Here is a 27287-nt window from a genome sequence, read left to right as displayed (position 1 = left end):
GCAATCACTACTTAGTCATTTCCAAATTCTTCATGTTCACAGTGCTGAAGTACTTCAGGAAAGATATATAAATGATTATTATAATTTTATTGATGGAAGATCTGTGGCAGGGTATGAAAAAGGACTTTGAGATATTAGTTATGGCAAATCTGGGAGAACAAGATTTTTTTTGTATGACTCTATATTCAAGAAAACCATCACCTTTCCCATTTTTTCATACATATGAGAGACCTGAAGTTACCAAACTATCTAAAAAACCCCACCAACCAAGACCCAAACCAAAACGCATTAGCAAAATACACTGCATAAATATAAACAACAAACCATAACAGAAAATACTGGAAAATAATAGGAGAAACTTCATGACACAAAAGAATCACATTTCAGGGTGCAGGAATAGAAGGTGTAGCAGAACATCGTTTTTGTGGTTAAGAACTCTATTTCCAGCACTTCTCGGTTAATATTTCCCACGAAGAAAAAAAGAAAAAAAAAGGAATTAGCTTTCCTAAAGTAACATTACAGGACATTATTCTTTTCTGGGAAAATAAATAAAGATACAAATAACAGAAATTAAAACTTTGGGTATGAAAGATAGAAATAACAGAAATTAAAAAATTGGGTATGTGCTATCACTGTGTATAAGAGAAACAGAAGCAGAAAAGCATGGAGCTTTGCTCAAAGTTTCTGGAGATGTGAAATAACCTTTTTTTTTTTTAATGTGTTTTTTAATTGGAACCAAATAAAACACGCTTTTAGTCTTACACCTTCTTCAGTAAAGGGTTTTTATGTTGCTGTTTGGGCTTTTTTATGCTTTGCTGATATCAGTAAACCATGAAAAAGGCTTTAATCACTGTAACTATTGAATCACTGTAACTAAATATCTTTGAGGTCACATATATTATTCCATAAACAGCTCAAATCGCTGAGATAGGATAATTTGTTAGAGACTTTTCAGTTTAGAGAAATGTGTTAAGATGAGGAATTCACAAATAATATTTTGTATTTCATAATCTGATTCACTATGGTTTAGTATGTCATGCAAATTTTTATCTTACACTGTTGATTAAACTCTGTTGCTTTTATTTTCTTGAGTGCTGGTTTGTGAATGGTAACCACATGTGAAGCACTCTGTTATACGCCCTAGAATTAAAGCCATCCATCAGATTCCAAAGATGGTCTGTATTCCATGTAGTTCACTAAATGCACTTGTTTCTAACCTGAACTCTTCTTCTCACAGCTTTTAATGAAGAAACAGTCAAGTCACTTAAAATATTTGACATGGGCTGTAATGAGCTTTATGCACTGTTTTTCATTCTTGCCAAACCCCCCAAATGTTTATAAATCTATTAAATGTCAAAGGCAGATTTCTAGCATAAACTTGTGTCTCTTCCACTAACACAAAGAGGGTTGTGAATTTCTGGATTAAATTTGGGTCAGGTCCTAACGTTTGAATATTTACATATAAGGCTTTATCTAGTTGTCAATAAAGACGACAATCCAAATTCATCAGGATTTCATTGGAAGCAGCGCCACATCCTATGGAATCAGGATGTGATAGTATCTGACTGGTAAGATCAGATGGTATCTAACTGATGAGAATTAGTCTTACCTCATAGATGTGTTCTACTAAAGGACCGAGTTCTTCTTCTTTTGTAGGTTCATCTTTGGGTTCCCAGTTGTGAAGCGGCAAAACAATTTGTGGGGGGTGAGACACTCTGTAATATATAAGATGAGTTAAAACAGTATCCGTTGCTAGTGATCAGCTGCAGTACTTTTAGAGAAAATTAAGACCCCTATAGTGACCTGAACCCTGAAGGGCGCTTTATTTGGGCACATTCGTTACAGTTAGGTGAGGCGAACAATGTGATGCTTCCATAAGGTGCTGCTGACTCCTTACAGACTTCCAAGGGTGAGCATGTAGTTTCAGACTTCCTCTGAAGGGTAATCCTTTCCAGGATTCCAGTAACTCCTTCTCTATTGGTGAAGAGGAATGCAGTCTGCCTGGCATTTGCATCATTCTCACAGATGAGTTATGTGAACACATTAGCCACAAAACTAGAGTAATGATATGTAAATAATGCATTTTCCATTTAAGCCCATAGATGCTTAATGCCATCCATATAACTTTCCTGCAAGTATTTTTTAGATATTTATTTAATTTCTCTGACTGTAAATTCCTCATAACCTCTGTTACTATCCCTTTTTAAAAAAAAGAATGATAAAGTAGTCATTTACCTCATTTTACAGGTGGAAAGCTGAGGTACAGGTAGGGCAAATGACTTCCATAAAGCCACAAAGCAAACTGGTGTATCAAGAAACTGAATTCATAGGCAGAGCATGAAACAGTGCTCCAGGCTTTCCCATTTGCTTTGCAGACAAAGTGGTAGCTAGGGCATTGCCCAAAACACTGTTGCAATATCGACAATGAAAATCAAAAATAAATTAAAAAAACCCAGTGACTTTGACATCTTTCTTTAGGTCCGCTATTTTGTTTTCCCTTTCCTTCTGGGTCTGATCTTAAGAAAGGACCAAGCAGTCTTCTGTTAACATTTCCACTTGAATCGCAAGCATTACTTCCCATAAAAACTGAAAGTTGCCTGGAGGGACTTCATTCAGATGCCAACTGTAACCTTGTTCAGTTGTTGAGAGCCTGGGAAATCAGATCCCAAGAATTTCTTTCAGCGTGGTAGGTGAGTTTTGGCCCAAACATCTGTCATCTGCTTGTACTGGAGGTAGTTCTTGGTGCTAAAACAGTAAGCACTACCCTTCCTTTACAAGGGTCAGCTCTCACTCACTTTTGCTGCTTCCCAGATTCTTTAGCTAAGAGGAAAGGCATTGAATTTCAGTGCTTACTCTACTAAAGCTGGGAGTTTGCTGACAGAAAACTGTTAAAACAAAAAAATAAAATTGCTGGTGATTTTTTTTTTTTGTGCAGAATATAAAATTTGAGTGAAATGATTGACTTCTATTCATTGATGTCAATTCCCTTTCACTTGAGTATAAACAGAGGAAGCATCACTGCAGATACAGTTTTCCCCTTGAAGTAAAGAACCGAAAACTAGAAGTTTTTGTTACAAATCCTGACATTTTCAAAATATTTTAGGAAGAAGAAATGTTCCTGCTTCCAGCTCTTATGCCATATACAATGAATGAAATGTCTGACAAACTTTTCCACAGAATATAGCTTCTCAAAGCAGGGTGGGATCCTGGAGAAGAATAACATAATACCATCCAGCTAAAGTATAAATCTTCGTGAAATGTAGGGCATCCTGGAGAATCCTGCTAACTCTTCCCCAGATAATACTTCCACAGACTTCAAAATGCCACTAGTTCCTACTAACAAGTATATCAGAAGACAAATTGAAAAGCAAAGCCAAACAATAAAGAAAATGAAGCATATTCATAAAATGTCATTTCAGATGAGTTACGTAGCCTAACTTATTATGTTTCACAAATAACCTTGTTTCCAATGAGAACTTTAATTATAAACTGTCTGTGGAAAATGGGACCTTTCCTGTGTAGTTAGAAAAGCCAAGACATGAAGACCCTTAAGCTAACACACAAATCTTCAAAACACAAAGTGTACTTCAGTAAAAAGAAGGGGTTTTTTAAAACGGGGTTTTAAAAGTCAGTGTTCTCTATTACATTCCCTGCACAGTGTTTTTCTCATCCACAGAACTACAAAGTACGAAGTGCAAATGTACACATACAATTAAAATGATTATAAATTATATAAGAATGTGTACATTTATTTTACTAGATTTTACAAAGTTATTTTAAGCACTTCTGCTATTGATGTGAAGTTAATAAAATCAGGTCAAATAAAACAGAAATCCTCTCTTTTGACTATTTTATTTTGCAATTAACCTAGAATATTTTGACATTTGAATGATTTATTAGTCATGAATTTTTCCTGGACTTTTAAATGACAATGATCTGACAAACACGAGCACTGAAAAAAATTAGATAAAAGAAGTTCTACAAAGAATGGTTATATGGGATATACTAATAAAAATTCTGCCTGCTGCAAGTCCTCCCAGTCCAAATTGCTTCCTTCCTAAATCCCTCATTCCTCTAATGCTCTTTCAGCAGTGGGAAATCACAATTACAGCTATAAAACACTTAATTTTTTATAGAAATATAGGTAAGCAGAATAATCAAATCTCAGTTATCTGAGCAACTACTCATTCAATGAACAATCTAAGCAGTTATCTCAAATTTCTTTTGAAGAGGCTATTAGAGAAGATTTCTTTCTTTCTCATAGGGGTAGTATTTGCATGCATCTACTGTGTAAGTTTATATGCATATATGCATATGCACAATTTGATAAGTGCACTTAGTTTTCCTCAGTAAAATGTATAATCATTCTAGTCCCACTTCATCCACCTCTGTGCAGAGCAGTAGGGAAATCAGTGTAAGATATTTTCCAGTCCAAATGTGGACACAGACTCTCTTTTATTTTTATCTAGGAAATAATGAGCAAATAGTTCCCATGGAGCTGTATGCTTCACCATCTCTGAGTAATTAGCAAAATCTGTCAACAAAGCATTTGGGAATTTTCCTTTGTACACGCATACTACAGCTAACATGAAAACCAAAAGACTTAAGAGGAAAGCAACTGGAAGTCATTCAATTAAATAATTCTCTCTATTTAACAACCTGTTTCTTAGCACTGCAGGCAGCAATTCAGGCCCGTTTTTCCACTCGTCAGCTTGCTCTTTTTAACAACCGAGGTCGTTTGAGTCGTATTTGGTGAAATTTGAAAAGAATACAAACTGTAAGATTCTTCTATGAAGGTGTTGAGCAGTATCACCGAAAAAGAATCAGAATCTGCAGCAGTGAAAGCAACCCTTACTGAAAACTCTCATGTTCTGTATCCATAGCCTTTTCTTTGCTGCACTGAAACTCTAGCCATTCTTTAATCTGGGCATCCACTCATGGCAATACCCAGCAGTTGCTCTCTCCCAGCAGCATTCTCTCTCCTGTCTGCAGCCAACCAACTAACTCCTTTGATCCTACCTCAGCCTCTACTTCTCTGTTACCTTGCCCCTGATTTCGTATTTTTCACCTTGTTAGTGTGTCCAGATCATTTCCCTGTGATCATTACTAACTACAAAAAATATGATCACAGAATCAGTCATAGAATCATAGAACGACTTAGGTTCTGTTCTTGTTAAATAGTTTGTCTTACAGCTGCTCCTTTTCAGAAATATAAACATTAACAAATGTCCACATAGTCTTTTGTGTGCCTGTCGTCTTCTTTCCACCAAACTGCAACCTTCTTAACCTGGAAAGCACTTACAAATTGTGTTGAAAAATTCTTCAAAAATCTCCCTTATAGTCTTATGCTGAGTCTTAGAACAGAAAACATGATCTCTGGGATTTGCAAAATGGTTGGATTCTTTATGGGACAGGGTAGTCAAAATATTGTCTTAGAAGTGGTAATAATAAATTGATTTTTATAAATCTATAAAAGCGTAAATAAATGAATATTTGTTTACATCTCAGGCAGTCTGCTGAGGTGGATCATGTAAGAGACATCTACTCCTCTTGTATCAACCAGACCTTATGGTCTGATTGTGGGAGTGAAGCTAGGGCATGTACCTCTGCTCTCCCTCTGCAGTGCTGAGAATGGTTAAGGTCCAGAGCTATAATGTGAGAAGGGGCGATGCAGGAAATCTGAGCTCCCAGACGAAAAGCATTTTGGCAATCATTTGCTTTAAGAGAACATTCTGCTGATCTCTTCCAGGGTGCCAAGATAGCAGTCTAGTTCCAAGATCTTACAAAACAGTCTGAGATTCTTATCCCCTAACTGCATTTTTTAGTTTCCTAAACCAAGCTGTATGTGAAAATAGAGACAATAGAAATACTCATCTTCAATCATATCCCGTGCTTGTTTAGTTTCAGTATCCCTTGTGTCAGTGGACAGGCACGTGCTTCAGGCAGAAATTGAAGAATACTATAGTAGTTGCTGGCTGCACTCTTGTCACAGTCATAGCTCACTCCTCATTCATCTTTTCTCCAAAGGTCTCACTCTGCTCTCTATTAGCATATGCCTTGCCTTAATTCGTTTCAACATTCCAGTGATAAAACCAGCAGATTCTGCTTTGGTATTGAGAATTAAGTGTCTAGGTGGTTGCACAAGCAGACCGACACATACAAAGAGACATTCTGTATCAGTAATGTCCATGGACACGATTTGAATACCCAAACAAAATGGAATTCTACAGTGCGCTGCATTTGCACCGACACTCGGTAAGTTTAAAGAAGTCCACGTGGGCAGTCCCGCCCTACATGGCCTGTTAAATCCTTAGCTGATCAGGCTTGCGGTGGTGAGACTCCCCGGGAATTCTCAGGTGTTCTTGTTGGGTAAAGGCCCTTGGGATTATAAAATGTTGAAAGATTCCACTAGACATACTTATTATATGTAGAAAGATTCAATGCAAAACCAGCTACCATTCTGAATTGAAATGGTGGAATACTTACCCTCTGACCTGTACTTGAGCCACAGCACTGATGTTGATATGGAGGTTAACTAAATTGCTGGTTGGATTGATCTTATTAGAACTGGAAAAGATTGAAGATTGGTGCAAAGGTTAAAAAAGTTTTTTTTTTTTTTTTTTAAGCAGAACTCTAGACTGTTATAGATACAGCACTGAACACCCACAAGTCTCCAGCTGGGAAGTGGTGCCGTTGGACATATGACAATGTGGGTTTTGTTACTGCCACTCTTCAGTCTTGTAGGAGATCTGTATTTAAGTCTGAGCTCATCACGTTTCATAGTATAATCAACTCAAACTTCCTTTAAAGAATCCTGCGGATATGGGTGGATATCATGATACAGATTTATTTGGCTCAGAATATAATTTAAATTTTCCTGTTCAACTTGGCTATCTGTATGGATAGGGATATCTTAATAGAATATGAGCTTGTTTCATGCAGTGAAGGAAGGCAATGTTAATGAACAAGATAGGCTTTGTTACAATAAAATTTACGATTCTCCGAACTTGTGACTTCTGCATGACGGAGTCTTTAAAGTAAAAATAGATAAACACATAAATAAATAAATAAATGTTTTCTTTCCCTTTCTTATTCTTTCCTCTCCTCTATCCAGAGAGTGTTTACACTCTTAATCCCACTTAGCATTGAAAACAGATCTCTACATTTAAAGTGTGGTGCTCTCACTCCTATTCTTTTCTTTTCCTATTGGAAATTCTTAGTAGCAAAAGTAGTTTCCCTCACTTCAACTGGCCGTTCATGTGACTGTAGCCCATTCACATAAAAGACAGTTTCCAGGTTTAAATTCATTAAGACAGTAAAAAAAAATATTTAGAGATTTACAGTATATTTAATTATGGGATTAATGACACTAAGTTAGGAGGTTTTACTCAAGCAAGCATGGAAGCACTTCCTTACTTCATGGAGTCTAAGTGTCTATTGCTGTCACAGTTTACTGTTATCACATCTGGGTAGCATCAGTCAAATGGAAACATTCAGAGGAGGCCAGCATTCCCAGTGACTGACTCCCGAGGAGTAAAGGGCAATAGCGCTTTGATCCAGGCTTTCTGGTTACAGATTGCTAAAATTAGGAGCAGCTCTAACTTGTTTGTAAACTAATGCAGATTCCCCTCAAACATCATTTGAACTTTTGAAGTAATCCTCCATAGCCATTGCTCTGAGCTGCAGTCAGCGTTTAAAATCTGCTTTTAAGTAAAAAATGACTATACTATTAATTTGTTAGTATCAGCTGTTCTCCAACTTCTTACCATTCTACTTTCCATGGAGTTACAATACAGATTTTGATCACATGTATTTGGTATTTAAATCTTGTTTATGCATTATGCTATTTTGTAGATAACAATAGTTTTTTACAAAGTGCCGGGACATCTCCATCACTTAGGGGTATATAATGCCTAGCAAAATCCACCGCAGAAAATGAATCAGATTTCAAGACACTACTCAGCCTCTTGCCTATTTCTTATAAGTGATGGAGTTCAGTCGTGCAAACCAAAAAAACTATTTTCCACTTGATGTTTTGGAGCAAATTAAAGGTGTCTTTAAGAATAACAGACCAGGACACAGATTCAGACATGTTCTCTGCTTTCCTTTCTTTCCATTTTAGGTCATTTCCTTTTTCTGAGTTAAAATTTTCTGTTTTTTTTTTTTTTTTTTTTTTTTTTTTTTTTTTTTTTTAGTTTACCTGTTTTTTTAGTTACCTGTTCACTAAGGACAAAGAAATACATGAATGGTATTGCTGCTTGGGAAGCACTGTTCAGGAGTGTGTTAACTATAGGATATCTTCCTTATGCAAGAAGCTTAGCTTTTATGTATTTATTTAAGTAGCTGGGTGCTGTTCAGCATTTTGATACCAACTTGTGGAAACTGTCCTGTCTTCTTGGTAGTCCACCAGACTTCCTCCCTTTACATTTCAGTCAGTAGATATGGAGGAAGTATGAGGTGCTGCTGCCTCTTGAAGTTCAGACTTCTTCCTCATCACTTTTTCTACCAAAGTGACTTGCCCTCGGCCCTTTCTAGCTGGAAAGATCTAGTAACCCACCAAGCTCCAAGCCTCCCTGGTGTCACAGCACAAAAAGGGTAGTGACGAGAGCCTTTGGTACGTATTTCACATATATAACTGCGTTGCTTGCATTAATGCCCTGATGGTGAACAGTGGTGTGAGCAGGGGACCTGCAAGCTAGAAGTTATGTATTTTCTGGAGGTGCCCATGCCCAGGTTAGCATGGCCTCCAGCTTGTCAGCCACCGTCCCAGCCCTTTGGCTTCTGCAGCCTTCTGTTGCTGTGCTCTTCCCAGGTTTCTGCATGTCCTTTCCGTCCAGGGTTACATTCTGGAAGCATGACTTAAACATTTTAAATGTCTCAGTTATTTACCATAGTGAGCGTGATCAAGGCCCTCATTAAAGGCCAGACATTAGCAATTAAGTCTCTGTGTGTGGGGCAGGGAGGGCCCCATCAGGAACTCCAGCGTGTATTTGATGAGGACAGACGTAGCAGAAGCTCTGCCACCTACTGAAAAATTCCCAAGTTTGTGCTTGCTGTTATCCTAACCCAGCCTGTCCTGTGCTTTTTTGTCCCCATGCATTGCCCAGCATAAAATAGAAGATTCTCTAGAAGTAATATTTCATCCCCACAAATGAGGAACTAAAAAAAAAGTATAGATTCACCTGAAACAAACTGAAACAGCTTTCTCTCTTTATGACAGTAACTTTAACTACATCTTCTGTGAAATATGAAGCATTTTGACTTTCAAGAAACATTTTTATATATGTTAAAGAACAATTATCTGGTAATTTCAGTAAAAAAATCGAGAGTAAATCTAAAAATACAGACATAAAACAACTGAAAATATTTTTAAATTCATCTCTTAAAAAAAAAAAAGGAAAACTGTTGATCAGATTTTAACCGCTCACCTATTTTCTATATTGTTGTGAAGGAGTGGCATATCTTTTATGTTTCAAGAGCATTTTATGCTTTTAAATACAGAACTTTGTTGGAAAATGATCACTGTTCATTAATCCTGAAGTAGAGAACCACATGCAAATTTGGCAAATCTGTGGAAGAGCCTTGGAACACTAACCAAAATTAGTTAACCTGTATTTTAACAAAATAAAAACCTTAAAATAACTCTAAGACTGATTTAGTTAAAAGCTAACATGGCCCCAGCTCTACAAATCCTCCTGAAGAAAGCTGCCAAAGGAGAAGTAACTAGTAATGTTTAACAGTCAAACTTCTTAAACTCCAGATATTGACAGGAATTCAGAATTTAAATAACTGTGCTCATGATAAAACATCTAACCTTTTTATTTGCAGCTCAAAATTGATGCTGAAATCTGAATTTTCAAAATGCTGAACAGAAAATCGGATGCCTGTAGAGAACTGGAAAAGAAACAAAAGAACAGGTTACTAATTTCCATTTGCTTTTTGAAACAGTCATGGAATAAAGCAGAACAAGCTCATTCAGAAGACAGAATGGAATTGCAAGGCTAGTTAAGGAATATACAACAGCATATGGTGGGGTCTCTGTAACCCTCTTGCTGGACATAGTTACAGCACTGGTTATGCAAGTGGCTAGGGAGGAGGGGGAGATGCCATCTGTCCTCCACATTAAATTAACAAAATCGTACCGCAATGTTTAAATTAATCCTTTTAATTGCCTCATTTCAACTGCGTATGTTTTTAATCTGGCGATTTCTGAAATCCGAATTTTGTATTGAGGCTGACAGCAAAGCATACAGCATGTATACCCTGCATATAAGTGCCACTTCTCCCCTCCTTCTCACCTCCTGCATTGTCTGATGGTAACATTTCCTGACAGATAACTCGCATATGTGCTTTCCTTTTTAAAAAAGGATTGTTACATATAACCATATTCTCCATGTGGAGAAAAATAAAGACTTGTCTCTTTGGTATGCTTTCCTTGGCATACTTGGGGCAGCATTGCCAGCAACAGAACACAACACAACAATGTAGTTTTCTGTCTGGGACACAGATTCAATATCACTGACGAGGAAGGATTTTCCTCTGTGGGTATCATTTAGGATGTTTAAGAAATTTCTTTTTTCCAAGCGTTATTTTGTTTTAAGTCTTCACTCAGTTTTCCCTCTTTTCTCACTTGCAGTGGTGGATCACTGAGTATTAATGCATCTGCAGAGCAAGACTTAGCTAATGTGTTTCAATTACTTCTTTCAATTGTCCTATGCTTGAAGCAATACTGTTACCATTAAAAAATGGCACATTCAGATCTTTGAATTCTTTTCATTTTAATATCATAGTTAGAGCTAATCTCTCTTTTTGGAAGTAAAATCTTTAAGATAAAAGGAAAATACTCACTAAATTAAACAGAAGTTGAACAGTTGGCTTGGAATAGAGATGTAAACTATTTTTATGACCATTTTGGGGATGATTTTAACCTTATTGATTCAACTTTAGAAATGTATCATGATCTTTTTAATCTCTGAGACAAAAAAAAAATCAGATACTGATTTCTTACTGCTTTTACTGATCAGTCTGCATAAATTTGTTTCCATTTCTAGCAGAAAAAAAGTTTTGATGAACCAAAGACACCATTTTCCTCAGATCTAACAGAGCAGGCACGAACTGCAGTTTTGATGATCTGTTATATCCCTGATGTCCCAGGTTTAATCGCTTATTTAATACTGAAACATACCTCTACTGTATGAGTCTAATGAGCTGCAGATGTTGCCTTTGTGTGGTAATACGACTTTGTTAATGTCAAGTAGCCCTTGACACTGCTACTAATAAGATCCTCATATGCCCTTGCTGAAAACTCAGAGGCCAAAGGAGTTGAATTTGCTTTAGCTTGTACACTAGCAGTCACAGGACCTCCTTATTTTAGTAGGAGATTCATCTAATCAGAATGGTTTAACTTTATTTAAATTTTCCAAGTGAAGTTACTTTCATCTAAAGTGCATTATTTGCCATGTTAGAATCATCGTGCATCTTTGAAATACATAACATTTCTTTTATTACTGATAATCTTTAATCTGTTATGTTCGGCAGCACCCAGGAGTACGCTGGGAGATAGATGGCTAGCATTTTTTGACATGTCTTACAGGGCGTATGAAAGATAAAGCCTCTGTGCTCTTGAAAAATCAGTTTGCTACACACCAAGAAATAGGCAAGATCTTCCAAGCCTCCCAACCTTCCGACCTTATTTCCATTCATTTCTATTCCCTTCCAAATTCTTCTACCACAGTTTCTAATAAGACCTACATTTCACTTGCTAGGACCACTGAAGAGTAATCTTGTCAGTATGATCCATTTCATAAATTAAGTACTTCGAGCATCTTTCATCTCTGCCTGTGAGATGGTATCACAGACATCTAGTCTGAATTCTGGGCCATATGGTTGTGGGATTTTCTTTCTCATTTTTTTATCTTCTTTTTTTTTTAACCATGCAGATACTATTGAAAAGGATACATACTTTCTGTGGGCAGTAAATGATTTTAAGGTCATGGAATTTAAAGAAGTCAGAGAGATAGTAAGTCTGATGACAATGTTGAAAATATAAAGTGTTCTGCAGCCCACTGCAGTAATATCCCATGGGGTACATCACAAAATCCTGACATAATTCTCATCCTCAGAAAGTTGATCTTAAAGTGTTGGAGAATCCCCAGGTTTCAGGGTGCTGAAAAGTCATTACAGTGACTCAATAGTTAAGAGTTTTAAGAATGTTAGACTTTGACCTAACCCTCTCTTCCCACTCCCTCACAACTTCCACAGAGTCCCTTTCTGACTGCGTATTTTGAGAATAACTGATCTCCTGCCAGAGCAGAATTGTTTTGCAAAACTGGAAATGGATCAGAGCAGCCTCTCATGATTTATGCAATTTGTACAAAGGGTTGGTATTTTGCTGTTGGAAGTACGTTTGCCATCATAAATACGTTTATACTGAAAAAGCTCAAGTCCTTTCACCTTTACTAAGCTTCCAGGAGAGCTGGTTTCAAAGATACAGCTAGGCTTTAAGCTTTCGCTAACTATAATCCAACACTTTTGCCATCTGGCTTTGTGATGCTTTATCTTTGTATGCCTTAATTTTCAAGTGTGAGATTCTTTTTGTTTCAAAACAGAATATTCTTAAACATGTTATGAACCCTGCTGTTTTATTATGCTACTTCCAAGTCTCCCTTTATGAAGTATTTTGCTTAGGACTATTTGGTAACAATGCATTTACAGCAGCCCGAGTGCTGATTCTGAAGCAAAACAGGATTAGCTGTGCTGATAGAATCCATGAGGAGACAGGTGAGAGTAGCACTGCTTCAGTGGCCACCAAATAACATTCCTGAGGTCTCCATACTGCCAGTAGTTTGGGTCAAGGATGATGTGGAAACAGCTTTGGATTCACAGAGGAGAGTAGAGGGGCTCTAGCTTAGTATCTCCACACACAGACCTTTCCATTGCTTATACTTAAGATAAAATGCAAAGCAACACAGACTTGCTCCTAGATTGATATAAAATGGTAGTGCTTCTTGTCTCCCTTTCCTCTTCAAAACCCATGGAACTTTAATGCTTACCCGCACAATCATCCATGAGATTCTTGTCCACTTTTGTCTATCTTGATCATTTGCTTTTGCCATAAGACTAACCAGAAAACAACTCAGTAGATAAGTTTGCTGCTTTTCTGGTAAGAGATCTTATCTGCCTAGAGTTTGGATTTTTTTTTTTTTTTGCTTTGGCCCATCAGTGCCTCCCATCATCACATTAGGAAAACTCCATTCCTCAGTATTCTTTTCAATTCCTCTTCTTTTTTTAGGAGTTTCATTTAATAGAATAAAACAGAAACTGCAGAACCTTTTAGCCCTGTTTTCTATACTCACTGACTCCAATATCTATGCAGTCAGCGTTCCTAGCGCAATGCCTTTCCCAGAAAATACTTCTAAAGTCCCCCTCTTCAGACTTCTAGTTCGCAGCAGTTTTACAGAGCAGAACCCTCACCGAGCAGATTCCTGCTCCCAGTGGGTCCACCATCTGGAGTTCATTTCTCTGTGGTTTCTAGCTCCTTGCAATCCCAAGGAGTCTGCCTGGGACTGCTGGTAACCATGACTGTACGAGACACCTGGTCTCACATTTGCCTTCAAAAGCTCTATGACTGATCTGAAGCCAACCTTACATACCCAAACAAGCTTATTGGAGTCCAAATGTTCTATCATGTGATCCATTTGGTTCTTTTATCAAGGGTGAGACAGGAACTATTTCAAGATTGTTTGAAAGCTCTTGAAAAAGAGTTTAACACCTATAGGATTATGCCCCTTGAGGTTATGAGCAGCGCTAGAATTCCTCTGCAGGGACATCCATGGCAGAACATTCCTAGATTCAACTCTTCTGGGGCTGCCCTGAACTGTTTGTCAGGAAATAGGACCAAGTGATGATAACCATGGAATGGGTAGCTCTTTTTTTGTCTCCAAATGTTTAATCTAAATGACATTCATAATGTGAAGGAAAACTTTACTCCAACCTCATTTTCATGGATGCAAGTCATGATATAAACTGATAAGAGAATGGTTAAGAGATAACTGATATGAGAATGATAAGAGAAAACACTCAAGATTAGACAGAATAAAGAATCAGTCATTTACTACACACATCTTAAATAGAAAGAATACTAAGGCAGAAATAAACATCACACATTATGGACTGGGATTCTCTTCTCATCATACTAGTGCAACTTCTGGGACTTAAATTGAGGGACACTAACTTTCTTTAGAGTATGTGAAATAAAATGTGTGATCTAATATCATCAATTTTTTAGAACAACAGATTGTTAGTTTTTCAGAAGCACAGTACTGTCTCATTGCACCAACACTTTCCTGTCCGAGTAAATAATTTGGTTTAGTTGCTACTTATTTGGACACATTCTGCTAATTGAATAGTTTTCCATTTGTTCCTCTTTAAAATTCAATTAGATAAAAATCAGTAAATGCATCTGGTTTTCCCTTACATTTGCGCCAGCCACCATGGGGTTCCCAAGATCACAAACCACCATTCTAGTTTCATTTTCCATCTTGTAATCACAGCTCAATACACGCAGTGCCTGTAACAAAAGGACACCAATATGGAGGTCAGAGATCACAGTGAAACGTATCCAGTCGGGAAAGTGATGCCTTTTTGATCGTGACATTTCTTTTGATTTCAGACACCTGCTCAGTGCACTAGGAAAACATTTAATTGGTTATTGTCAGACAATGGGTGAAAACTGATGCCAGGGAAAAACAAACAGGGAAGTTTCCCAGTACCTGAAGGGCAATCACTCCAGTTCCAGTTTTAACATACGGCTTTGCTGTTGTAAATCATCCTTATGGCCATAATGACTCAACAGAGAAAACAAGCATAGGTAAAAGGGGTGAAAGAAACAGGTTTCACACTAATTGCAATACTTTTATTATCTGTCACTAGAAGTCTCTGGAATGAATTTGTGGCATTGGCCACAAATGGACCAAGCCTAGAATTTTATTTTCCAACCTATGGTTTATGTTGTTACAACTTCATGTTGTTATTTCTGTAACTACATTACTTGTAGTTTATAATTTAGCAACAAAGAAGATGGATTTCTACTTAAATAATTTCCCTCTAAAATTATTAATGTAAAATGTGTTTTTTCTTTGTTCTTTCAACCCTTTGTAATCTGTATTGCTAGTAGTTTCATCTGTATAGAAAACAGACTGTACAGAAGGAGGAACAACTATAGGATAGCAGAAGATAGGAGATAAGGAGTTAAGACAAAGCAACAAAATGTGTTTGTTTTTTTTTTTTCTGTTTACCTCTCTGGCATATTGGAGAAAATAGTCACAATTATGTGCAGAAGTAAACTAGCTTTGTAGAAGCAGAATGCAGCTAGAGCTGTTGCCGTAAGGCTCTCCCACTACCCTTCCTCTCATTTGTGCTTCACACAGATTAAGCAATACATGCGAGGTCATGCTCTTTATATAAAAAGACCTGAGAAATCTCCAGACCCCTGGCTACCAATTCACTTCTAATCTGTAAAAGCCAGTGTGGACATGTTGATCTTATCACTTCCTGAAACTGAAAGAAATGATAGGGCATGTCCTAAATGTAGCCCATGTGAAGCATGCCCTCAGTATGCACCTCATTCATATTGACACTTTTACAGTTTGTGAGGAGGAAACAAAGTTTTTTACACAGTGTGTCCAGCCATCCCAAGCCTCTCTACAGCAGGGAGCGGAGGATTTTTACATTCTTCCCAACTGCTTAATTAGAGGTGGGCAGGAACACATGGGAGAAGCAAGAATGTTAACACAGTTGAAACCAAATTTGTCTGGAAAACTGTTCATTTTAGCTTGATTTGTGGGTTTATGGTTTTGTTCTTGATTTTTATTTTTTATTTTTTGAAATTCAGGTCTAAATGTTTGAACATAGATATTCATCTATATTTCATACCTTGCAGTTTCTTTATTAATACCGTATTAAACACCAGAACAGAATACTTCATCCCTTATCACACACTTTTTGTCCCTTGAAGGCTAAGCAAATAGAAAAGTTTAGGTTTTCTGCAATTTGTAGGTTATGCTTTTAGACTAAAAATGATTAATGGAACTGAACTTATATGACCAGAATCACAAAAGCTCATCTGTGGGCAAAAAGATGTGACAGGGATCTGTGATACAATTTCTTCAAAACTGAGATTAATTGCCTTTGTTTTTCCACTGATCACCTTTTTAAGGTGGTTCAATACACCTCAAATTAAAACCAGGCAGGAAGCAAGCAAGAGCAAAGAAACTTATCTACCCGGTATTGTCAGTACCATTATCTCATATGTAACTCAGCCAGATGGAAGGTTTTGCCACAAGATCCTACTACCTGCCACTGGCAGCAATTTACATTTTTATAGCAACACATGGTCTTTTTGGCAATCTTGAGCAGAAGCAAAATCCCAACAATTAACACATGTGCTCCCAGGGTGCATTTTAACTAGGAAATGACTGGATGCTGTAAGTCATCCAGGCAGCCTACAAACTTGAAACTTTCTGGTGGTCTTAGCAATGAATTACAAATTGATGCCAGAATTGTTAAGCACTACAGGCTGTGGATTAAAACACCTCTCTTTTCTTGATCAACACCTTCCAACCTTGTCTTCTGAGTAGAAATGGATGGATTAGGTACCAGGTTCCATAATCTAGCTTCTCATCTAACTGATAAATGAGAACTAGTGTTTGTCCTCAAAAGGCTCAATTTATGACTCAACTAGCCAGCCACCTTCTATTTACTCTTATAATATGAATTTTCAGGTAAGATAAGAAGGTTGCGTATCTTTTCCTATTTTAAAAGAGTATAATGATATAGTTCAGAAAGGCATGGGGCTAAAAGCTCTGGATTTATCCACTGAAGAGTAAAGCTGGTTGTGATCTGCAATAGCCCTGCAGTTCCCAGCCTGAGCAGAGATAGTCATGCCAAAATACATAATGTTTTTGGTATGGAACAAATACCTAACAGGGCTTTGTATTTGCTTGATTTACTTCTAATTATTCCATGATAATTTGGCCTCCACCCATCACTACTAAGGCAGGATGGAGTTGTATGTGAAACTCTTTTGTTGGGCAAAGGATTAGTGTACAGTATGCAGACAATGGCTTGGGGTTCAAGCACACAATCATGCTATTGTAGTGTAAGAAGTTACCATACAGCAAGTATATACTGCCTCTGGCTCTACTGCTGGCCATGGAAATGTGAGGTAATATAATGTGGTTATACTTTTTTCATTGCAGCTAATTCCTGTAATTCCACACCTACTGCATATGGACAGTTATTACAAGCCAAAAGGTTTCCAGTAACTTGTAAAGCTGTGGTAATTTTCTCATTTACCTGGTATCTGGAGCTTTTAAGTGTTCCCACAATACAACTAATGAATAACACATTTCATTATAAGTCATTGTTTCATTAACCAGTTTTTGACTGAAGGAAGTATCAGTACGTGCAAGAGTCAAAGAAACTTCAAAATCATATCCTTGACCTCAGACTTTAAGATCAAACACACTAGCTTGGGTCTTCACTTGCATGTGTTCATGTACATCTCTGCAAAGAGCTACTCTTCTGATACAGTTGCCCAGTCTAGGTTCAGTATGCTACAGAATCAGGCCGGAGATAACAAGCTAATGACAACTGAGGAATGCCAAACGCTGCATTGCATCGAGCTGAAGAGAAGAGGTAACAGGTGTGGGAATTTTCAGTTATGTATTTAACTGAAATTATTTAACACTTCAGTTAAATTATTTAACTGAAAGTATTTAACACATTCACAGTGTAATTCAAATAATACAGAATAACCCAAGAAATTATTTCCAAAAAAAAAAAAAAATCAGGCTTAACAGAAGCAATTAAGGAATAAATTTGTCTATTAGCTAGACTAAATCCAGAGTGGCCCCATAATAAAGTAGTCTAACATCCTGTAAAAGTATAGTTGATTCAAAATGCTGGCAGCCTAACAGAATAATTTGATTCTAAAGATTTTTCGGTTCCATCAGAAATGTACCAAGTGATTTCTTTGGCTCATTACATTTCATTTGTTCGTCCCTCAGCCTACCTGTTTTGCTGCTTCTGAGATGTCTATCATCTCTGCATTAGTACAATGAAGTCTGCAGTATGGAGAAAAACAACTACACAGAGGACTGTGAATATATACAGTGAATAGTTGATGAAATCCTTGGATGCAGAGCTTTAAGAGCATGACCACAACTGCCTCTACCACAAGCCCACCTGTCTGCCAAAATCACTCTGTATTCAATTATCTGTATTTCAGGATTGTTCACAAATGCCACATTGCCAGGGTGCTGTACAAAAATGAAAATAAGAAATGAAATCCCAGCTCCACTGCACCTGACAACAAAACGTTAATTTTAATCTACAGTCCATGCCTCAAAGTACCTACAGACCAAGAGAACTTTTGTCCGTATACCCCAGTGTTCCCTGCATACCAATGTGGTACGTTCTTCTGAGCTCTTGTCAAGTGGTTCAAACTGCCATAGATTTTTAAACCCCATAGGTTGCATTAAATGAGTCCTTTTCTAATTTACAGTCATTTGTACTATGACCCATAAAAATCATTATAACAAATCATCCTTGAAACAGATGGGCCTCTGATACCTAGGGTTCTGATCACTCTGAGGAAAATGAAATTGCGTGCTAATTCTTGTTTCAGGTGGTGATCCTACTGAATCTGTACATTTACCTGGGATAAATTAAACAAGAATATTGAATAAGAAGAACATAAAAGAATATCTGAGTTATTAAAATGAGTGATATTTTTCCATTGTAAATTTATTTTTTTAAATTAAGAAGACTATATTTTCTTCTTTGTCATGTTCACAGCAGTTTTAAGTAGCATGTCAGTACAGTGACATGGTTTAATGGTGGACTTGGCAGTGCTAAGTTAAAGGTTACACCAGATGATCTTAGAAGTCTTCTCCAACCTAAATGATTCTCTGATTCTATGAATACGTACAAGAACCAACCTCCATCAGCAGAAAAATGCCAGCAAATTTTAGCTTTGTCTTTTTAAAGAAAATTACAATATCAATTTCCCTCCCACATAAAGATTTAGAAATGAATTTTTTAGTTAAATGAATTGTAACATCACAAAGACCATTCTTTTCAAAAATATACTTTTACAGTTTAAAATCAGTAGAAAGAACAAACTTTCTTTCAGTACCATGTGTAATTCTTGTGTAAGCTGTACCTGCAGTGTAGAAGGCAAGATGATAACAACGATGTAGACAGCAAGACTAATGTTCTGATACTTCTCAGAAAGAATGTAATGACATCTCTCTTGATAGAATAAGTATGAAAACAGAATATGAAATAAATTCTGTGCTCTAGTGAACTAACTAAATGTGGGGAAAATGAAGGCAATTCTTCCATAAATATGGGAGGATTCAGAATTTGACTTGTCAAAAATGTATATTACCTTCCACAAAAACTGAAGAATATGAAAAGCTTTGTTATGTTTCCTAGGTTTTAAAAAAGAAAAAGTAATATCTTTTGCCAACCCATTTCTAGCTTATCCTCATTCTTGCAAAACACCAGACTCTCACAGCTCTTTTTCCCTTCCTATCCCCCCTGAGCCTACCCTTCTGGCACTACAAAATTCAAGTCTTCCTAACGTAATGAAAAGCCCTGAGTGATTTCTGTCTGGTCCGAATGATAGATATGTGTGGGCTAATATGTGTGGGCTTTGGAGTAAGTGACTCCCCTGACATCCTTGGTAATGGCCAAAAGAACAGCCAAAGATTCCCAAAGAGCAGCAAAGGAAAAAGACAGCCAGGTGTACATGTTAAAGAGAACTTAAGTTTTCCTTATGCCTTGTAGATCACAGTATGAAAAAAGGGAGTATGCTAAGAGAATAAAAGAAATGCAGATGACAGCAAGAGGCTGGTGTCTTTACTTATTTGTGCACAAATATATGCTTTTGAGAAGTGAGTTTTCAGAGAATTTCCACATTACCATCTTCAGTGACACCATTAATTCTTGTCATTTTTTTTTTCAAACTGGGTTAAAAGCCCAATAATAAAGGCACTGACAGAAGGAGAGTAAGGAAATACTTTGTAAGTTACTTTCAACTTCCTTAAAGACATTTGCCTTCAGAAAGGAAATTAACTTGCTTTCTCCCACTCTCACCCTTGAGGCCCTGCTGCACATTCCAGGCACTGACAGAAAAAAAGAAAGTTCATGTTGCAACAGCCCGGGAGACTTATGTGCAGATGAGGTGATTCAGACTCGCTGTCCAACAGAGAATACAAGAACACTCTGCTTGTTTGCAGGATAGTGTTTCGTCTGTGCTCTTAAAAAACAAACAGATCCCAAAAGGAAACACTGTGTGTTCAGTACAGCTCAGCGGGACGTGAGTCAGCCCTTTTGTGAACATTGCCACATTTCACATTATAACTGCTTTTTTGGCCTATCCGTAAGATAAGTTAATTGAATAGAAAGGAGGTCAACTTTGCCAAGTTTATACTGCAGTTAATGTTCAATTATTCAGGATATCAGAGACTGGAATACCCTTAACAATGGTAAAACACTGCTGGGCTGGTAGCATGAGACAGAAGTGTCCGGGTGTCTGGGGTTCAGCAGGGCTTATTGACCCTGACTGAGAGGTGGTAACACCATGGGATCCCCCATGGGTTGACTGGTTCAAAATCTGAACTATGTGAATAGCTCTCACACTAGAAGAAACATGACAGTACTTGTGTGGCACCATACCTAAGTTAATGACGAGGAACTGGACCTGATCTGGCTCTGAACCAGGATGCACCTGACTTTCCCATCTGCATGTGACACGGCTGATCTTCAGCCTGGACTGTGAGCGCAAAGATAGCTGACAGTCGATGGGATCTCCTCTCCTAAGAGGCACCCGTCCACTTGCTGCTTTCAGCCTGCACAGCCTACGTAGGTTAACTGGGCGTGTCCATAAGCACCTGAGGGGAGGGTGCAAGGATGACAGAACCAGGACCAGGCAGGTAGTGTGGCCGAGCGGTCTAAGGCGCTGGATTAAGGCTCCAGTCTCTTCGGGGGCGTGGGTTCGAATCCCACCGCTGCCAGCAGCTCTTTTATGGAACTGGTCACCTTGAATGCAACCACACAGCATATGTGGGACAAGTGGGGGATCAGGACCAGTCAGGCTCCCACACAATTCTCCTGGAGAAGCTGGCAGCCAGCCCATGGCTTTGACTGGTACGTGATTAAAAACTTAACTGGGTTAAAAACTGGCTGGACAGCCAGGCCCAGAGAGTGGTGGTGAATGGAGTGAAGTCCAGCTGGCGAGCAGTCACCAGTGGTGCTCCCCAGGGGTCGGTGTTGGAGCCCATCCTCTTTAGTATCTTTATCGATGATTTGGAGGAGGAAATTGAGTGCACCCTCACTAAGTTTGCAGATGACACCAGGCTGGGGGGAAGTGTCGATTTGCCGGAGGGTAGGAAAGCCCTGCAGAGGGACCTGGACAGGATGGGTCGATGGGCAGAGGCCAATGGGATGAGGTTCAGCATGACTACAGGCCAGGTCCTGCACTTTGGTCACAACAACCCCATGCAGCGCTACATGCTTGAGGGGAGAGTGGCTGGAAAGCCGTGCAGAGGAAAAGGATCTGGGGGTGCTGGTTGATGCTCGCCTGGACATGAGCCAGCAGTGTGCCCAGGTGGCCAAGAAGACCAACGGCATCCTGGCTTGTACCAGAACAGTGCAGCCAGCGGGACCAGGGAGGTGATCGTCCCCCTGTACTCGGCTCTGGTGAGGCCACACCTCAAGTACTGCGTTCACCTTTAGGCCCCTCACTACAATAAAGTGTCCTGGTTTCAGTTAGGACAGAGTTAATTTTCCTCCTAGTAGCTGGTAGGGTGCTATGTTTTGGATTAGGATGAGAAGAGCGCTGATAACATGCTGATGTTTTAATTGTTGCAGAGCAGTGTTTACACCAGGCCAAGGACTTTTCAGCTTCTCGCTCTGTCCTGCCAGCGAGCAGGCTGGGGGTGCAGCAGGAGCTGGGAGGGGACAGACCCAGGACAGCTGACCCAAACTGGCCAAAGGGGTATTCCATACCATCTGACGTCATGCTAAACAATATATAGGGGTGGCTGGCCGGGGTGGGGGGGCCGGCTGCTCGGGAATAGGCTGGGCATCGGTCAGCAGGTGGTGAGCAATTGCATGGTGCATCACTTGTTTCGTACATATTATTATTATTATTATTATTATTATTATTATTATTATTATCCTGTCTTAATAAACTGTCTTTATCTCAACCCACAGGCTTCACTTTCTCGTTTCTCTCCCCCATCCCAGAGAGGGAGGGGGGGAGGGTGAGTGAACGGCTGTGTGGTGTTTAACTGCTGGCCGGGTTAAACCACAGCAAAAGGACGTCGAGGTCCTGGAGCATGTCCAGAGAAGGGCTACGAAGCTGGTGAAGGGCCTGGAGCACAAGTCCTGTGAGGAGCGGCAGAGGGAACTGGGATTGTTTAGTCTAGCGAAGAGGAGGCTCAGGGGAGACCTCATTGCTCTCTACAGCTACCTGAAAGGAAGGTGTGGGGAGCTGGGGGTCGGCCTCTTCTTACAGGTAACTAGTGATAGGACTAGAGGGAATGGCCTCAAGGTGTGTCAGGGGAGATTTAGGTTGGAAATTAGGTGAAATTTCTGCTCAGAAAGAGCAGTCAGGCATTGGAACGGGTTGCCCATGGAGGTGGTGGAGTCCCTGGGGGTGTTTAAGGAGAGGCTGGACCTGGTGCTTAGGGACATGGTTTAGTGGGTGACATTGGTGGTAGGGGGATGGTTGGACCAGATGATCTTGGAGGTCTTTTCCAACCTTAATGATTCTAGGGTTCTATGATTCTATGATTATCACTAACATTTTGATTTTCATTTACCTTGTTGTTGCGTTCAACACCAGTATAATCTGCTTCAGGTGGAATCTTTATATGTAGCTCAGCTTCATAGGCTCCTTCTCCATCATTCCTTGGATTTATTATGAGCATTACACAGTTTTCTTCTCCAATTATTAGCGGATCTTTATCTCTGTATAGAACATACAACTTGTCAGGAATTAAAACATAAGTATGATTTACATATGATTAAAGCAGAAAGCCATTTTGCTCTCATAGCATCTGTTCTGGAAAATATTCTGTGAATACAGAGTAAAACTTTTTTTTTTTTTTAATAAAAAATGATTCAATGGAAAAGTATGCAAGCACCTGGGAAGGAGACAGTTCAAAGGAAAACACATACCATGGATGATCAGAGTAGACTACCAGAGAACCTGAAAGTCAGTTGTATAAAATTTCAGAGCCTGACTATTTTCAACCTAGAGACAAGTATCTAGTGGAGGAAAATACTTGCCACCAGAGACCCATCAGTACTTCTTTCTGGAGGGAACAGAATTGGTGGGATTTCAGTTATCCCTTCATGCCTGTTGTACAATGAACAGACAGAAGCTCTCCTGAGAACTGCAATGGCACTGTGACCTTTCCTTTCACAGCTATCTACTGATTTTGATGGCACAGAGACAGATAACAGGAAGTTCTGGCTGAATATGAGAGGGCAGTTCTTTACCGTGATGGTGAGAGAGCACTGGAACAGGCTGCCCAGGGAGGTTGTGGAGTCTCCTTCTCTGGAGATATTCAAAACCTGCCTGGATGTCATCCTGTAATGTGCTCTAGGTGATCCTCCTCGGTGGGGGGGTTGGACTAGATGATCTTCAGAGGTCCCTTCCAACCTCGGCCATTCTGTGATTCTGTGATTCCATGTAACTGCCAGAGGTTCCCCACTTATCCTGCTTGGTGTATTTCTCCCTCCACAAGAGGAATTGTTGCCATGTTTTGAAATTCTTTTATTCTTTGATTCATTTAGTTCACTGTACAGTGAGTTCAAGAGAATTGTGTCCCAAGTTCAAATTTACTGTCACAGTGAAATAAGTACATTTAAAAGCTCCTCTGAACAACAATTGGTGTTATCTCTTGGCATTCAGAGAAATACTACTGCTCCTAACACTTGCAAACTGTATTTTCTGTAACATTTAAACACCATGAACATGTCTGACAAATACATACTTTATAAGTGTATATTTCTCCACTTCTTGGTTTTCTAGATGAATTAGATGCACAAGTTAAAATCTGGAAATCAGTAAGAATAAGTAGATACAGCAAACAACAGAACTGTGCTTCATTCTGCTAAAGCAGTTAGAATTGTCTGGGTTTTGTTTTATACAGCATCATTTATTTTATTTAACTTACGGCATAGCAGAAAGCTGCAAGTCAGGAATGCACAAGTTGTCCTCCCCACAGTCTACTAGAATGTAAGCCTGTGTAGTCACAAAAAATATATATATAATACAGTTAGTAAATGCTTGAAAGTCCAAATCACTTCATTAAATATCCCGAATTTAAATGTCTTAAATGCCACTATCACTGCCCTTCTGAATTAATCTCCTTTCTACAAGCTCCTTTCCACCTAAGTACTGTTGGAGACTATTTAGATTGTAAACTATGTCCTTACCAGAATAATAACATCTTTCAGGCCCTTTCCCACAGTAACTTGGCTTACATATCGTAAAATGCAATCAAAACTATGAACACAACAAAATTTTGGAAATGCTTTAAAGGATTCCCTGGTTCTATATTTATCTTCAATATACATTTTGAATTAATTAAATCCTTGTTGTGCAATTTCTGAGCCTGATACTCTGTTTAAAGAAAAATGACACACATAATACTTCCAAACATTTTCGAGTTTATATACAGAAGATGCTGCATGCAAAATTCATACCTGTTCTGTTAATGAGCTTTTCTGGTAATAATTCAGTATTGGCTTCACAGTCAAGCCATCTTCATAACGGGATTCATCCAAGCTATAATTCAAGTTTATATTGATGGGAGACAATTTATCTCTAAATTCTGTTTCATCCTGTGAGAGACAATCATATAATAAAAAACATTATTTTAATGTAATTCTTTCAGATGAATAGGGTATTGCAACAGATTCAGAATTAGTCTTATTGAAGGTAAAGATATGATTCTTTGACAGGTGCTGGCCAAAATCTGCCTATTTGTAACATCATTATGAAAGCAAAGTGACTCGCATGTAACTGGAATGCCCAGAACACATTGCCTCCACAGCCCCACATCTGGAAGAAGCTGGCTGAGCTGAGTAGACTCAGAATATTTTCAAAGCATTAGCTTAAAATGAAGCTGTTTAAAAGAGACACGCAAAACCAAATGCTATCAGCTGCTGCCTGCCTTCCGTTTGGAATGGAGGGAGTGCATGTGTGGATTTGTGGAGGTAATATTGTTTGTTTGTTCCATAACCAATGACTTATATGGATTAGTGATGGTAAAACTCCACCAACTCCATTGTCTTGATGCTGTCTTACATACATCTTGAGACTCCTCCATTTCACCTCCCATTGCATTTCTAGGACCAGCCTTGGAATCTGCTTCAATGGCAGGAGGTAATTCCAGCTGCAAGTGAGTAACCAACGACCTTTTCTCCTTCATAACTTAAGCACCACTGTTTTAATTTTTCAACAAATATTTTAAAAGATTTTAAAAATATTTTAAATAATGTATTAATTTAGGCCAATGTTGTTGGCAACATGCCTTTAACATATTTGTTGGAACTGAGTTGAAATGACATTTAACAAGTTCAGTTGATTATTCTACTGCACATACTATAAGAGAGAACAATATTGCACTTTTGTATAAGGAGATTCAGTGTTTAATCAGAATTTACAGAAGAGCATGAAACAAACATATTTGTACACAGAAGAACTGTACACTCTTCTTCAAAGGAAATCTTCCTTTTATACTTACATTGACAAAAAATCAGACAAAGATTTACATGGGAATTCTTGCTGAGGTAGAAGAATGGTCTGGACACTCAGGCCAGGCCTTTCTTATCTCTCTTTTCTCTAATTCTGGGATCTAAGAACACTCTAAAATGTGCTTGCTTTTCAAATGGTTCCCCCTTTTTATTAATCTTTTAAAATCCCTGATACTACTCAAATTATGGTGACAGTCCAAAATATTTTAAACTTACTCTGAGATAAACAAGAAAGTCCTGGCAACGGAGCTGTTTCTGTCTTTCTATCACAATGGAGAAGTAATGATGTGACTGATGGTAGTCAAAGAAGAGAGTCCTTTTAACAGCTCCTTTCTGTTTCAATGAATCTAACTGCAATTCACCTTTCAGCACTAAAGAATATAAGTAAATTGAGTATTTATTTATTTAACATGGAAAGAAAAAATAGCAAACAATTCATTAAATATTAGTTAATAACTAGCATTAACATAACAAATAACTAGCAAAGTCTTCCAAGTAAAACTAATCCATGCCCAAGGTATCTGTTTGTTTAGGAGCATACTAGTTTTTGATTCAAAGTATGTCCTCCATGTAACTTCAGTCAACCTTTGCAAGTTCATTTACAGATCATATGTGTAGTATACAGGAAATCTGTTTTTTATTTTTGTTTGCTTGTTTATTTGTTTTCAGAACAGAACATTCTCCAGCTGGGTACAAGCTTATTTTTGTAAAATGGCTAAAAATGAATAAAAAATCCTTCAAGTGAATAAGACAAGCTTTGTGCTTATATAAGTACCCTTTTAACTGCATTTTCTTACCTTAGGAACATTGTAGTCCTATTATCTTTCAAGGCATAAGAAAAAAACCAAATCCGAATTTAAGTGGGACAGACTAAATTACAGGAATATAAAACATTTCTTACCTATCTCATCTGAAATACTTTGACCTTCAAATGCTGCGCAGACTTTTACTGTAAAACTAGGTATAAAAAGAAGAAGTAATTATTAGCATAAAGAGAGCTGACCTGACGAGTAGCAATTCCCAAATCATACCCATGTTTTTGTTTCCTTTTCTTAAATGATGTTCACTGAGATCTGTGTTTAGGCACCCAACATATCCCCTAACTAATTCAGCAAGTCTCCCGGGCTCCACCAATACTCAAAGAAGAAAGACAGGGTAGCCTCTGAATATCTTCCCAGGAAAGATATAGAGAACTTTTCCAACTAATTCTACAGAAAGCCTATAGAGATCATCCTTGTAATACTACTGGCAAAGTTGGGTTCCTAATGCTGAGCTTCAGCAAGCCACTATTGTATGAGGCTGCCTGTAGAAGTCCTTTCTGCTTCATCATGCTGAAGAAAGAAAGCCTTCCATGATTTCAAGATGGTGCAATTCAATACAAAGTGTCCCTGGTTACCAATCATTCTTACGGAATACTTCAATGGGTTCAGAAAATATTTTGCTTT

The 27287-nt window shown here is 38.3% G+C and overlaps 1 protein-coding gene across 2 annotated transcripts in view; it reads right to left on the bottom strand.

The window, feature by feature from the left end:
* ITGA8 (integrin subunit alpha 8) overlaps positions 1–27287 on the bottom strand; it is a 109859-nt gene that overhangs the window by 32720 nt on the left and 49852 nt on the right. For both annotated transcript variants that reach the window (XM_080578569.1, XM_080578570.1), the window contains exons 16-24: positions 26744–26799; positions 26059–26213; positions 24790–24927; positions 24258–24325; positions 22896–23043; positions 14477–14569; positions 9815–9894; positions 6487–6567; positions 1610–1715 (exon numbers count right to left, since the gene is read on the bottom strand). In XM_080578569.1, the coding sequence (XP_080434695.1) occupies positions 1610–1715; positions 6487–6567; positions 9815–9894; positions 14477–14569; positions 22896–23043; positions 24258–24325; positions 24790–24927; positions 26059–26213; positions 26744–26799 (925 nt within the window). The remainder of the gene's footprint in view (positions 1–1609; positions 1716–6486; positions 6568–9814; positions 9895–14476; positions 14570–22895; positions 23044–24257; positions 24326–24789; positions 24928–26058; positions 26214–26743; positions 26800–27287) is intronic.

This window comes from Anser brachyrhynchus, assembly GCF_964034855.1.
Source record: "Anser brachyrhynchus genome assembly, chromosome: 2".
NCBI classification, from domain to species: domain Eukaryota; kingdom Metazoa; phylum Chordata; class Aves; order Anseriformes; family Anatidae; genus Anser; species Anser brachyrhynchus.
The sequence above is the reverse complement of the archived record's forward strand: the minus strand, read 5'-3'. Positions and strand labels throughout refer to the sequence as shown.